This window comes from Lepidochelys olivacea (genome assembly GCF_965140295.1).
Source record: "Lepidochelys olivacea isolate rLepOli2 genome assembly, chromosome: 2".
Taxonomy (NCBI): domain Eukaryota; kingdom Metazoa; phylum Chordata; order Testudines; family Cheloniidae; genus Lepidochelys; species Lepidochelys olivacea.
The window spans coordinates 102,823,546-102,835,924 of NC_140412.1; the positions used below are offsets into that span (position 1 = coordinate 102,823,546).

The following is a 12,379-nucleotide window of genomic DNA, read 5'->3' on the forward strand; positions in this document are numbered from 1 at the left end:
GGTTGGTGACAGTGGACAAGGGATTGTGATATATATGTACTTACATTTTCACTTAAAAATGGTTGATTTAGACTCCATTAGTGACTGGCAGTTTTCTGCTTTGTCCACCTTAAACTAGATATACTAACCATGGTATTATTTTCAAAACTCCAACCAGAGGACAATAACCACATGAGTTTCAAACGAAAAAGATCAAACTATAGACCTAGAATATTCCTAAATTGTTAAAGATATTAACATGGCCATAACAATCAGATGGGCCCCGTTATTTTATTAATGAAAATAAACCCCACAAATTACTTTTTTTTAAATGAGAAACTGTCAATAAGATCATAGGATTATAAAACTATTTTAGTTACTTATATAATAAAGGTAGCCTCAATAAAAGCCCTGTTTTGTCATGTATATTTTAAATGTAACATTTAAGAGCTTTTTAGAGACTTGGGTCCAAATTCTCTTCCGTGTCCAGTTTCACAGCAATAGATTACCATTTGCAGCTCCTTATTTCTCAGCCAAACTCTGCTAGTGCTGGCATAGTTTAAGCTCTGTCTTGATTAGGATTCAAATATGCGTTCTTAAAATGTGTTTGCTAACATGTTCCATAGCTCTACTGTGGACAAGGCATTGGACAGAGTTGTAGAGTATGTTAGCAAATGCTTTTGACTAGCACATTTTTAAATGCTAGTCAAGACCAAGCTTAAACTATGCCAGCACCAGCACAGAGCTTGGCTGAGAAATAAGGAGCAACAAATGGTAATCTATTGCAGTGAAGACTGGACACAGAAGAGAATTTGGGCCCAAGTGTCTAAAAAGCTCTTAAATGTTACATTTAAAATGCACGTGACTGTGCATAGTTTGTCACTGTGTTAGGACCAGCATAGTTCGCTGAGAATCAGTGACAAACATGTTCTAACAATACACCTTTTAAATTTTAGTCCAGACTTCCTTGAAATAGCAATGGGGAGATCTAAAATACTTGTTAGTAACCTGTGCCAAGGGGCTCTCATCTAGCTTGGGATTGTTGGAACATATTGTGCTCCAGCCATGCCTTCTCCCCAACCCAGCTTCCCCCGCCCACTGGGCTATGGATGATGATGGTAGGGGCAATATAGGAACCATTCTGGGTGAATCCAGCAAGGGAGATCTGGCAGCTTCCAGTTACTTCGCTGTAGTGACACATGGGCTGGGCTTATCAGAAAATTTTTCTCTTTGACATTTTCATTTCCCTTGAACATGGCCTGATCAGTTCATTTTAGTTCTACCAATAGTGAAGAAACACTTTTTCTGAGTTTATCTTACCACAAAAAGAAAGCTTTAGCATTCTTTAAAAAGGGCCTATGAAAAGCTTAATGTACTATGACAGGGTCGGACCAGATGGCTATAGGAGAGTAATAGAAGGCAGATATATTAGCCCCAGGCTAAGTAGGTCCCTTTTCCCAGGGTAAGGTAACAGGGAATGTTCCAGAACAATCAGGAGCCTTCTGGAGACAATTAAGACAGGCTGATTAGAACACCTGCAGCCAATCAAGAAGCTTCTAGAGTCAATTAAGGCAGGCTAATCAGGGCACCTGGGTTTTAAAAAGGAGCTCACTTCAGTTTGTGGTGCGCGTGTGAGGGCCTGGGAGCAAGAGGCACTAGGAGCTGAGAGTGAGAACGCGGACTGTTGGAGGACTGAGGTGTACAAGCATTATCAGACACCAGAAGGAAGGTCCTATGGTGAGGATAAAGAAGGTGTTGGGAGGAGGCCATAGGGAAATAGCCCAAGGAGTTGTAGCTGTCGCACAGCTGTTCCAGGAGGCACTCTAGACAGCTGCATTCCACAGGGCCCTGGGCTGGAACCTGGAGTAGAGGGCGGGCCCGGGTTCCCCCCAAATCCTCCCAACTCCTGGTCAGACACAGGAGGTGTTGACCTGGACTGTGAATTCAGAAAAACGGCCAAGCTGAGGGCTGCCATGAAGCTCCAAGGCAAGCAAATCCCCCAATAAGCGCAAGACCCTCCAAGGTAGATCAGGAACTTTGTTACAGTACATATATGTTGATATCCTTACTGCTGTTTTCACAAAACTTTTTCTATTTTAAATGTAAGTCCTTTAGTTACTGTGAGTTAAAATATTTGTAAATATTTTATATTATTTGTGAAGTAATTTAGTATTGTTTACTTTCTCATTTTCTCTCCGATGTTGAACTTCAGGGTTTTTCTTGTTTCACAATTGGAATATATAAGATTTGTTTGGCTGTTTCTTAGAACTGACAAAGTAAATTCAGCAGTCAGTTACTTTTCAAACTTGTATTCAGACTGTCATCATTCTCAAAAAATGATTTTCAAATGGTTACTGTTTCTTATCGTTATCATTCCATAGAGAGCAAATAAGTTCCATTTCTCAAAGTTGTGGAAGCATCAATAGTTCTTTTTCGAGTGATTGCACATGTCCTTTCCAGTTCAGGTATGCACACCCAGTGCACCGGAGTTGGAGGTTTTTTTCCTTGGTGGTACCTGTGGGGGCAGCACAGGTGCTTCTGCTGCCTCATGCTGCTGCACGATGGAATAAATGATGGACCCGCCCTAGATGCTAGTTCCTTTTTACTGCACGTGTTTGGTAGTCAGAGGACATTGACTTGCTACTGCACGTTTCTCTCTCCTTACAGAAAAAATATCTTCCTTACTGTACATAGTTAGTGGTATATGTTAGATTAGTAGTGGTTTTTGTTGCTGGTAGTTATTTTTTTTTTTTTTTTTGGTCTTTGTTTTCTTGGAGCATCGGTTCCATCTTATTCTCAGGCTGCCAATATTCAGTACAGGGATTTGCGTCAGTCTCTGAGATTTAAGCTGTGTGCCGGCTGCAAAGAATCCGGGGACTGGATTAGGGGACTGGAACACATGAGTTATGAGGAGAGGCTGAGGGAACTGGGATTGTTTAGTCTATGGAAAAGAATGAGGGGGGATTTGATAGCTGCTTTTAACTACCTGAAAGGTGGATCCAAAGAGGATGGATCTAGACTATTCTCAGTGATAGCAGATGACAGGACAAGAAGTAATGGTCTCAAGTTGCAGTGGGAGAGGTTTAAGTTGGATATTAGGGAAAACTTTTTCCCTAGGAGGCTGGTGAAACACTGGAATGCATTACCTAGGGAGGTGGTGGAATCCCCTTCCGTAGAAGTTTTTAAGGTCAGGCTTGACAAAGCCCTGGCTGGGATGATTTAGTTGGGATTGGTCCTGCTCTGGGCAGGGGGTTGGACTAGATGGCCTCCAGAGGTCCCTTCCAACTCTGTTATTCTATGATTCTATGAATCTTTGCCAGTGGGATACCCTTGTTCACCTGCCTAAAGTGCCTTGGTAGAAGTCACATTAGAAAACTCTGCCAGATTTGCAGGGACTTGGAGCCCTGGACGAACAAGGACAGAGAAGTGAGACTGCGTCACAATCTCAGGGAGGTTGCCCAGTGTCCCCCTTCAGAACATTCTCACTCAGGGCACGCACCGAATACTTTGGCATCAGGAAGGAGTGGCCCTACGGACATGGCTTCTGAAAGTCCGTGAGAAAGAAATGCAAAAGGACAAACTTGTATAAGCATCTGAGACTTAGCTCCACTAGATGATCAAGCTCCCCGGTACTGTCCACCATTAAGCACTCAGGAAAGAACAGGGTGTACTCTGGTAAGAGACACTTCCTGGTGCTGACTTCTTCTCATCGGGGGTCGCAGTTTTCTCTTCTTAGGTCAGTTCTTCCCATTGAGAACATTATAGAATTCATTACTGCCACTGCAAATCAGTGACTGAACAGGGCGTTACTGAGAATGCTGTGAAATTTAGATGGTCATGTTTTGATATGTGATATAGCAAAATGAATCTTTCCAGTCCTGTTAAATTCACTAATGATCTGTCACTTTCTCCTCTGTCTTGTTTATTGTGCTGACCATAGCCACAGTAATGCATTTGTTCTTTTTGTATTTTGATAGAATCCTTTCTCTATTATCATTGCTTTTCTTGATAGATCATTGTGCTTCTATTGGTTTTAAGAATTCTTACATGTTGCTAATATTTTAGAGTAGACAGTTTGCCTATTCAATTTGTAAAATCTTTTTTCCCTTTGTAAAAGGAAGGTATACATCTTGGTTTCATACCCTCCTACATGTTTTTGTTTTAAGAATCTCTTGACACTAATCATGTTAGTCTACATCAAAAAATGTAGTCCTAGTGTGTAATAATAAGATCAGCCAGGCATTTTGCTTGGAGTGAATTTTTTAGACCAAAGAAGAAATAGAAGCATATTTTGTTCTGTAGTAAAATATCTTCAATGATTAGATTGATTTGATTAAAGTGCACATTTCTGAATGTTAAGAATTGTGAAATATATGGAAAAGTAGGTTTTTTTACAGATACATTGTAATTCCTGCACCTTACTAGGTTTGAAATGTGCTGCGTAGGAATCTGAACTTCTGCTACTCCTCCAACAGGTAGCACATGCACCTTCCCCCTAGTCACATTTAAGTGTTCTGAGAACTATAATTTTCTTTTGTGTGAATGGTGTCAAGAAATTCCAAGCTGCAAATGTCTTTGCTCTGTGGTGGTGGTGGTATGGTTAAACTGTTTCTTGACAGAAAATTAAAAAGATGTAGGTTTTATTTTTTGTTGAAAATATTTTATTCTTTTATTTATTTATTCATGTATCTATTTATTTGTTTGCTCTTGGGTCCAGATATTTTAAGGCAGGTTTCTTTATATGTTCCCTGTGGTATTTTTCATTAAAGTATTGACCAAGAAGTGCCATTATGACTTCAATCACTTTTCTGAATTTGACTGATGTCCAATACTATTGATTCCTGCTTTTGGTTGGGAAGAAATGTTATTTTAAAGAATAAGTTCTCAAAAATATCTAGTTAAGTTGCTGCATCCTGGGTAAAGTGTGTCCTGTCTTTCCTGGCTACCTCAAATGTTTTCTGATTCATTTTATCAATTATAGATATAATTAGAGAATATTTGGGTGTGTTCACAGTTGGAATTTTCATTACTTTTCCAAATATTTGTTCAATGCCAGTGGTAGCATGAGTGATGGTTCTAGTGTGGACTGGGCACATGCTTTCCCACTACCGTACACCTGCCTGTAGTGTGTGTGAGAGATCTCCAAACACTAATTTGTGTGGAGCTACCTATAAAGTTTAAAATTTGATATGGTAGCTCCATGGATCCTAAGCTGCAAGAAAGGGGATAGAAGCACTATTTTGGAGAGGGGCAAGGATAGGTTTGCAGCAGGAGGTGACTGCCATCTATAGTTGTTAAGTCTCTACTGAGAGGAGTTCCACTTCTATCAAGGTTTAGGAACTGCACAGCAGGAAAAGCATTTGCCAAGTGCAGCTCTGTTCCTGCTTGATTTAGAAGACCCAGATCATCTTCTGTAGACCTCTCCTGGTTCTACCCCACAAAACAGTGCTAAAAGAAATTAATTGGTCACATAGTCTTTTCTTAGCTGCTGTTTTTAATCCCAAAGGATGTTCCTCTCCTCTCGTGCTCTTACCTTCAAGGTAAGCAGTATGCAGCCCGGCAAAAGAAACACTATGAACTTTCCTTTGTGGGGAGAAATAAAACACCAGTAAGGAAGAAAGGCAGAATGGTGGGTGGGCAGGATGAAGAGCTAGAATAGCTGCTCTCAAACTGTGGGTAGTGACCCCAAAGGTGGGTTGCAAGTTTTTTTAATGGGATCTCCAGGGGTGGTGGTAGATTTCCTGCTGCCGGGGGTGGAAGCTGAAGCGTGAGCCCTGTTGTTTGGGGCTGAAGCCAACACGTGAGCAACTTAGCTTCGCTCAGCTCCCTGTGGAATGGGGCCAAGGGCAATTGCCCTGCTAACCGCCCCCTAATGCCGGCCCAAATTCTAGGCTCCAGAATCTAGAGTTAATACAGGACACTGGGGTTGTGTAGTAATTTTTGTTGTTGGAAGTGGGTCTCAGTGCAATGAAGTTGGCAAAAAGAGCTAGACGATGGCAAAAACTGGCTATTTCTATGAATATAAGCAGCACAAACAGATTTATGTAGTCTCTTAGTAAAAAAGATAAATTGTACAGTAACATTTTACAAGATTGCACACTACTGCTGTGCACAGGACTCTATTTTCGGTTCAAAGATATGTGAATGGTTTGGACCTTTTTACTTGAGACATCTGCTACTACCCCACATTCTGTCACGTCATTTGGGAAGGAGTTCTTTTGTGAATTTTCTAAGACTAAGACTTGGACAGTTAGTAGCAGGAACACTCCTCATGTTGCAGAGCTGAAGTGGTCTGTCTTCAAGGTACAGTGTATAAACAGTATCTGTTTAAATAAGGTTGTTTTTTTCCCCAATGAATTTCTGGCGGCACTGAAAAGATAACCACCAATTAGTGGAGGTAGATATTGGGCAAACAAGCATTGGTAATTTCCATTCTCTGTTTCAAATGTAGGTTTTATGTAATGTGAGGAAGACCAGTGCTACAGTGATGTGGTATCACTTATATAAACTCTTCCAATTAAATTTAATGTAACAAAATTACACAGCAGTAGGATAAAATGAAACCTAGCTAATTAAGTGTCATGTGAAATGACTGAAATAAGATCCCTGTATAAGTCAGTCGGTAGTGAATTAGTAAATAATTCGCATTTTATTGAACTTATTTTGGATTTTGTTGGAAATAAATGTCTTATGTGGACTCATAGGATTATATTTGCGGATTACTGTAAGGGGCTAGAGCCATTAGTGCTAGAAGGAACTGTGCAGCTAAGATACCACATGTAATTTTAAAAAGATACTGTAAAGGTGTTTAGTTTTTTTTTTCTGTTACTACCGATTTACTATATTTAATAATATGTATTGTTTTTAAAAGTGGTTAATCTCTTTATACCATTGCAGCTTTACCAAATGATCCCATTTTGTTTTTTGTTTTATATTTGCAGGTCTTATCCAGCCAATCCCAAGGAATAGCCAGTTTTTCCAAAGTTATTTTAATAATAGTTTTGGAAATGAAGCAGACAGGCCATACAAATGTTATTACTGCAATCGAGCATATAAAAAATCTTGCCACCTTAAGCAACATATCAGGTAAAATAAACACAAAATAGAAAGGAAATAAGTGTATTTAATAAAAGTAATTTAATGTGAGGACAGTTAAAATGGAAGAATAATTTGTAGGAGGTGTTTATATAGGACTCTTTGCTAAGGCTTCAGCTTTACTATTTTGCTGTCCTTAGCTAGTGAAACTACAGAATTAACTTAAGAAGTCAGGTTGGTCCAGATTTTTGGCTAACTTGTACTCTGTGCACTGCCATCAATATCAGTGGGATTGCTTGGGGGTATTAGTGCAGAATTTATCCTATTGACTCTTAAGCACCGGATTTTTCTAAACTACGTATAAAAATGTGCAAGCAGTTGTATGGACATTTACTGCACAAATTGAGTGAGTTTATGGTAAAGGGGCAAATTATGTGTTTAATTGTTATAATTAGAAAAGGAAACTGGCCTTGTAACTGCATGCACATTTCACAGCTAGTGGTTATTAGTGCATATTTTCTTACTGGTGGTTTGATTGAAGTTCAATTCAAGAAATAATTTTGTGTATGCATTATGTACGCAGTATGATTCCTGCGGGAAAAATCTGATTATGTAATTAAAGACCATAAGATTAAACAGGCAATCTTAATTCTGGCATTTCCAAACTTTTTAGTGCTTGACCGTACAACCTTAATGTTCTTTTAAGATCGGCTTTGTGTGTATGGGGCTATGTGTGTAATTTCTTTGTTTTTAAAAACTAAAACAAATTGAAAAAACAAATTTTCATTTGTCATTATATTGGCACCCACATGGTTCATCTGCAGAGTTTAAACCTTTAGATCCACTACACAGACCTCTGCCTTTTGAGCTAACTGAATTACTCACAGCAATAGTAGGTTGTCATCCTCTCTGTGGATCAGAACTAGTAGGGGATGAGTCATACATTTTGCCAGTAGGTTTCACAGGTATTTACTGATAGAGGAATGGTGAGACTCAGGACTATTGGATTCCATTCCAGACTCTGTAGGGGAGTGTGTTGTAGTAGTCACACTCTTCTGCAACATTCTACTTCCCCTCTCCCGCAAGATTGATCCTTTGTGCCCCATCGCTTCCAAATTGTGCCTGCTCCAGTCATGTCTCCTTAGTTCCAGTTCCATTCTCTACCACTCACACTTCTCATAGAAGCCCCGGTCTCCTTGCACAGCTGGTCTCGGTTTCCCTCCCCATCAGCTCCACATCTGATCTCGGTCTGCACCTTCACCCACTGGCTCCCAGTCTCAACACACTAATTCTTAGTTGCATTTCCGTGCCCTCGTTCCTTCTCCCAATCTGCTCTCCCACTCCATCCCTGTCTGGCTCTGCATTTTAATCAGGGAGCTGCTGGACCTAACCAGGTTGGGGACGGCGGTGTGCACACAGAAGAGACAGTCTTCCTGCTTTCAGCTCACAGCAGCCCAGGGCCTACTCAGCCCAGAGTTGGAGCACGCTCAGTGTGGACAAAATGTTCAGGGAATTTAGCTGCAAGTCTCAACTGAGCATTTGCAAACTGAGATTTTTCAAAGACTTTACTAAATTTGCATGTATTGTCATGGGAACAGCAAAAGGCATATCCTGGATATAAAGGCTACCCCCGGCCCAATTTCAAGTCCCTGCTCCAAAGCATGGTGGCACTAGAGGTCAAAAAAAGATCACCAGCATTTTTTCCTGACCTCGTTCTTGGAAATGGCTGAATTGTTTTAGCTGAAATTTTCCAGTGGAAGTTGTAGTAATGCTTAATAATCAGCCTTAGGCAGAAGGTTGGCATGCAGAATTTCAGCTCAAATATTTTAAGTTTGGCAAAGCTATAAGCAAGAAGTTTCTACCAACTCTGCCATAATTACATGCTTAAGTGTAATTATATAACCATTTTTAGCTTATATTTTCAGGTTTTGTTGAACAAAATGTTAGATGCTCTTTGGTTATGTTTTTTCTTATTTTGCTGTTGATGACATTGAGAAATCAAACCCAATTTGTGTTTTTGCTTTTTTTTTATCTTTTTTAAAAGATCACACACTGGTGAGAAGCCGTTTAAGTGTTCTCAATGCGGAAGAGGTTTTGTCTCGGCTGGAGTGCTAAAAGCGCATATTAGAACTCATACTGGATTGAAAGCTTTTAAGTGTCTTATATGTAATGGGGCCTTCACTACGGGTGGTAGCCTCAGGCGACACATGGGGATCCATAATGATCTTCGACCATATATGTGTCCATATTGTCAAAAAACGTTCAAAACTTCATTAAACTGCAAAAAGCACATGAAAACTCATAGGTAGGTATAAAACTTTTTTTTTTAACTCTTTTTCAGTACATTGCAGTAGTAGTTCATCCTTAAAACTTCCTTGAAACCTAGCTTTGATTTAAAAGCTATGTATTATTATCTGGGTTCTAAAAGAGTTAAGAGTAATTTGGTATAATTAATTAGGAAAAAGCCCAGGTTAGCATCTAGCATAATGGGTCTTGGACTATAACCGAAGCTCCTCGGCAATACTTTATTACAAATAAATGATGATAAAATAGTAAAACTGTCATATAAAGAGCTAAAATAGTGTCTAGGTGTGTGCATCATTTGCTAATAAAAGATCTCTTCTTTCATTCTCAGGTATGAGCTTGCACAGCAGCTTCAGCAGCACCAGCAAGCTGCTTCAATAGATGATTCAACAGTAGATCAGCAGAGCATTCATGTTTCCACTCAGATGCAAGTAGAGATTGAAAGTGATGAGCTGCAGCAGCCAGAAGCTGTCACAACAGATCAGGAAGCTATTTTAGAACTAGACCAGCAGCAGGTGGTAACCACAGAAGAAACAGGACTGGGACAACAATTGACTGACCAACCTTTAGAGCAAGATGAAGGTATATATTCAGAACATGAAAAACTACACTGAAGAAAAAATCAGTTTTAGGGGAAGTTCTTAAATTATTTTATCTTGAAAACTTTTATGAATTTGGTTTTAAAACATCTGAAATAATGGTTTAGGAAAACATATATTTTCTATAAAAGTGTACAATAATTACTTAAAATTTACATAAATGACTTAATTTTCTTACCCTGCATAATTGTGTAAAATATACTGGGAAATATAAAATATTTTATATTAACCCGTACCCATTTCTATTTGGCAAACAAATCTAAACAATATATCACAAAAATATGCTGTGTAATACTTTATGCAAACATTTTCTTTGTAAATCACAATCTTCCAGCACAACTTTTCAGGTTGTTATCAAAGCACATGTGCACAGCTGGTGGAAAGAATACAAAATATTTTGTTAGTTGCCACTGCCAGTATCAAAAAGTTAGGTAGATTTGGTTAAATGAGATGTTTTTTTGTTTGCAGTTGACCAATAGAATTGATTAAAAAACTTAAAACTTTAAAAAAAAATATACCACCTAAAGATTTAAATCTGCAGGACTGTGCCTGACAGATAATTTTAAAATAAAAAGATTTTAAAAGCTTGAATAATGACATATTAAATAAATGTATTTGTCACTAATTGTACATCTACCTAATTAATTTGTGTGTTCTTTTCTTGAATTTATGTTCCTGATTTCAGATAGGTTTGTGACATCCCAACATGCTTTACAGGAGAACATCAATCAATTTGAACAGCAAACTTTAACACAGCAGTCATTTGATCAGCAAGGGTTATCACAAGGTTAGTTATAGATAAAAACATTTTAAATTACAGCTCTTAGTAAATTTGGCCCTAAAGTGTTAGAATTATTAAAAGCCTCAATTCTGTGCATATGGGTAACCATGTGTTTAGCTGTCCCATTCGTGCATGCACAAAAAGGAGACCGTCTGAAAACCTGATCTTAACTATTTTGAAAATAGACCTTGTAATCTGAAAAAATTGAGTTTTTGGCTATTTAAACTTATATAGATTTTCCTTTAAAATGATCTCTATCTAGTGGTTACAATATGAGTTTTATAGTCAGGCATTTTGTATTCTGTTTCTAGTTTGAGTGACCATGAGCAGTCTTCATAACATCTTCTGTCTCAACTAAACAACAAATTAATGGAAGACACTAATGTTTGTCTACCTCACAAAGGTGTTGAGGCTTTCTTAATGTCTGTAAAGAACTTTGAGATTATTGATGAAAAAGCACCAGGTACTATAAATGCACAGCATTAGTTTATCGAATTTATATACTGCCATAGCCCTTTAAAATTTGCAAAACTATATGCAACAGTCAAAATACAAACATCTATTAATTTGTTTTTTTGACGTTTACGTGTATTTTTGCCAATTTTGTGGGGGTGTTATCAAGGTTGGGCAAGTGGTGTAAATCTGGTGGTATTTGAGTGAGTGAGAGAAGGATAATAGCATTAAGAACTGGCTGGATCCATGACTTAATAATTTTAGATACCTTAACATTGGAGCTTTCTGAAGCTGTATAATAACTTTTTAAAGGAAGCATAATAATTTTGGATGTTCTCTACGCTCCACTGGAACTTACTTTCAACTTCAGTTCTTTTTAAATAAATTTTTGTTCAGGAATGGTCATGTCTTTGAATGAGCACTAAAAGTTTTAATATGGCTGTCATATAAAGTCTGCAGAAGGGAAGTTCTGTTCTTTTACAAGGCCCACCAAAGCGGGGCTCATCTTTTGCAAATTTCAGCAAGTCCAGAAGAGAGATGTGTGTGATGGGGAAATATATACCTGGATGGGGTAAGGGGTGGGTAGTGGATGATGCAGATGATTACAGGAAGGCTCTAATCCACATAAAAAACTTCAAGAGCTTTTTACTAGAGATCAAACTTTTAGTGTTCAAAAGTTTTAGAAGTTTCTGATGTTGATAAACTCCTTCCCTCCCTTTTGGTTCCTTGTCCCCTCTGTTCTTGCCTTGTTCTTAACTCAGATACATCTCCTGGGGACTCCTCCAATACTCTTATGTCCCACCCAAGACCTCTGTACTCTCCTGTGTCCTTGCATGCATCTCTCTTCCTACCTCTGAAACATGCCACACCCTTTCAACACCTCACTTTAGTCCCTTGTATGCACCTGTGTGTCTTTTTTGTCCTCTCTGCTCTGCTGCCATTCCATACCTTATCTCCTCTGTACCCCTAGGTCCCTTTCAACTCTCATGGATGGATATTCTGCCTTTTCTGCCCATCTTGCTTGTCCTCTTCCCATTTTCTCCAGTGTCTTTCATTCAGAGACTAGGGAGCACTACTTCATGCCATTGCTCCATGTATCTCACTGTTCCCAGTCTTCTAATACCCCCCACTATATCTCATCCTAGACTTCTGCCCTGACATACTTCTACCTGGTTTCCTACCCCTATTTCTGACTCAGGCCTGGTCTACGCTACGCATTTCGGTTGAC

At 38.8% G+C, this 12,379-nt stretch overlaps 1 protein-coding gene across 3 annotated transcripts in view; it reads left to right on the forward strand.

Annotated features, from left to right (window-relative positions):
• Window positions 1-12,379, forward strand: part of ZNF236 (zinc finger protein 236) — a 179,106-nt gene that overhangs the window by 82,484 nt on the left and 84,243 nt on the right. For all 3 annotated transcript variants that reach the window (XM_084619762.1, XM_084619763.1, XM_084619764.1), the window contains exons 13-16: window positions 6,921-7,065; window positions 9,059-9,319; window positions 9,650-9,900; window positions 10,603-10,704. In XM_084619762.1, the coding sequence (XP_084475888.1) occupies window positions 6,921-7,065; window positions 9,059-9,319; window positions 9,650-9,900; window positions 10,603-10,704 (759 nt within the window). The remainder of the gene's footprint in view (window positions 1-6,920; window positions 7,066-9,058; window positions 9,320-9,649; window positions 9,901-10,602; window positions 10,705-12,379) is intronic.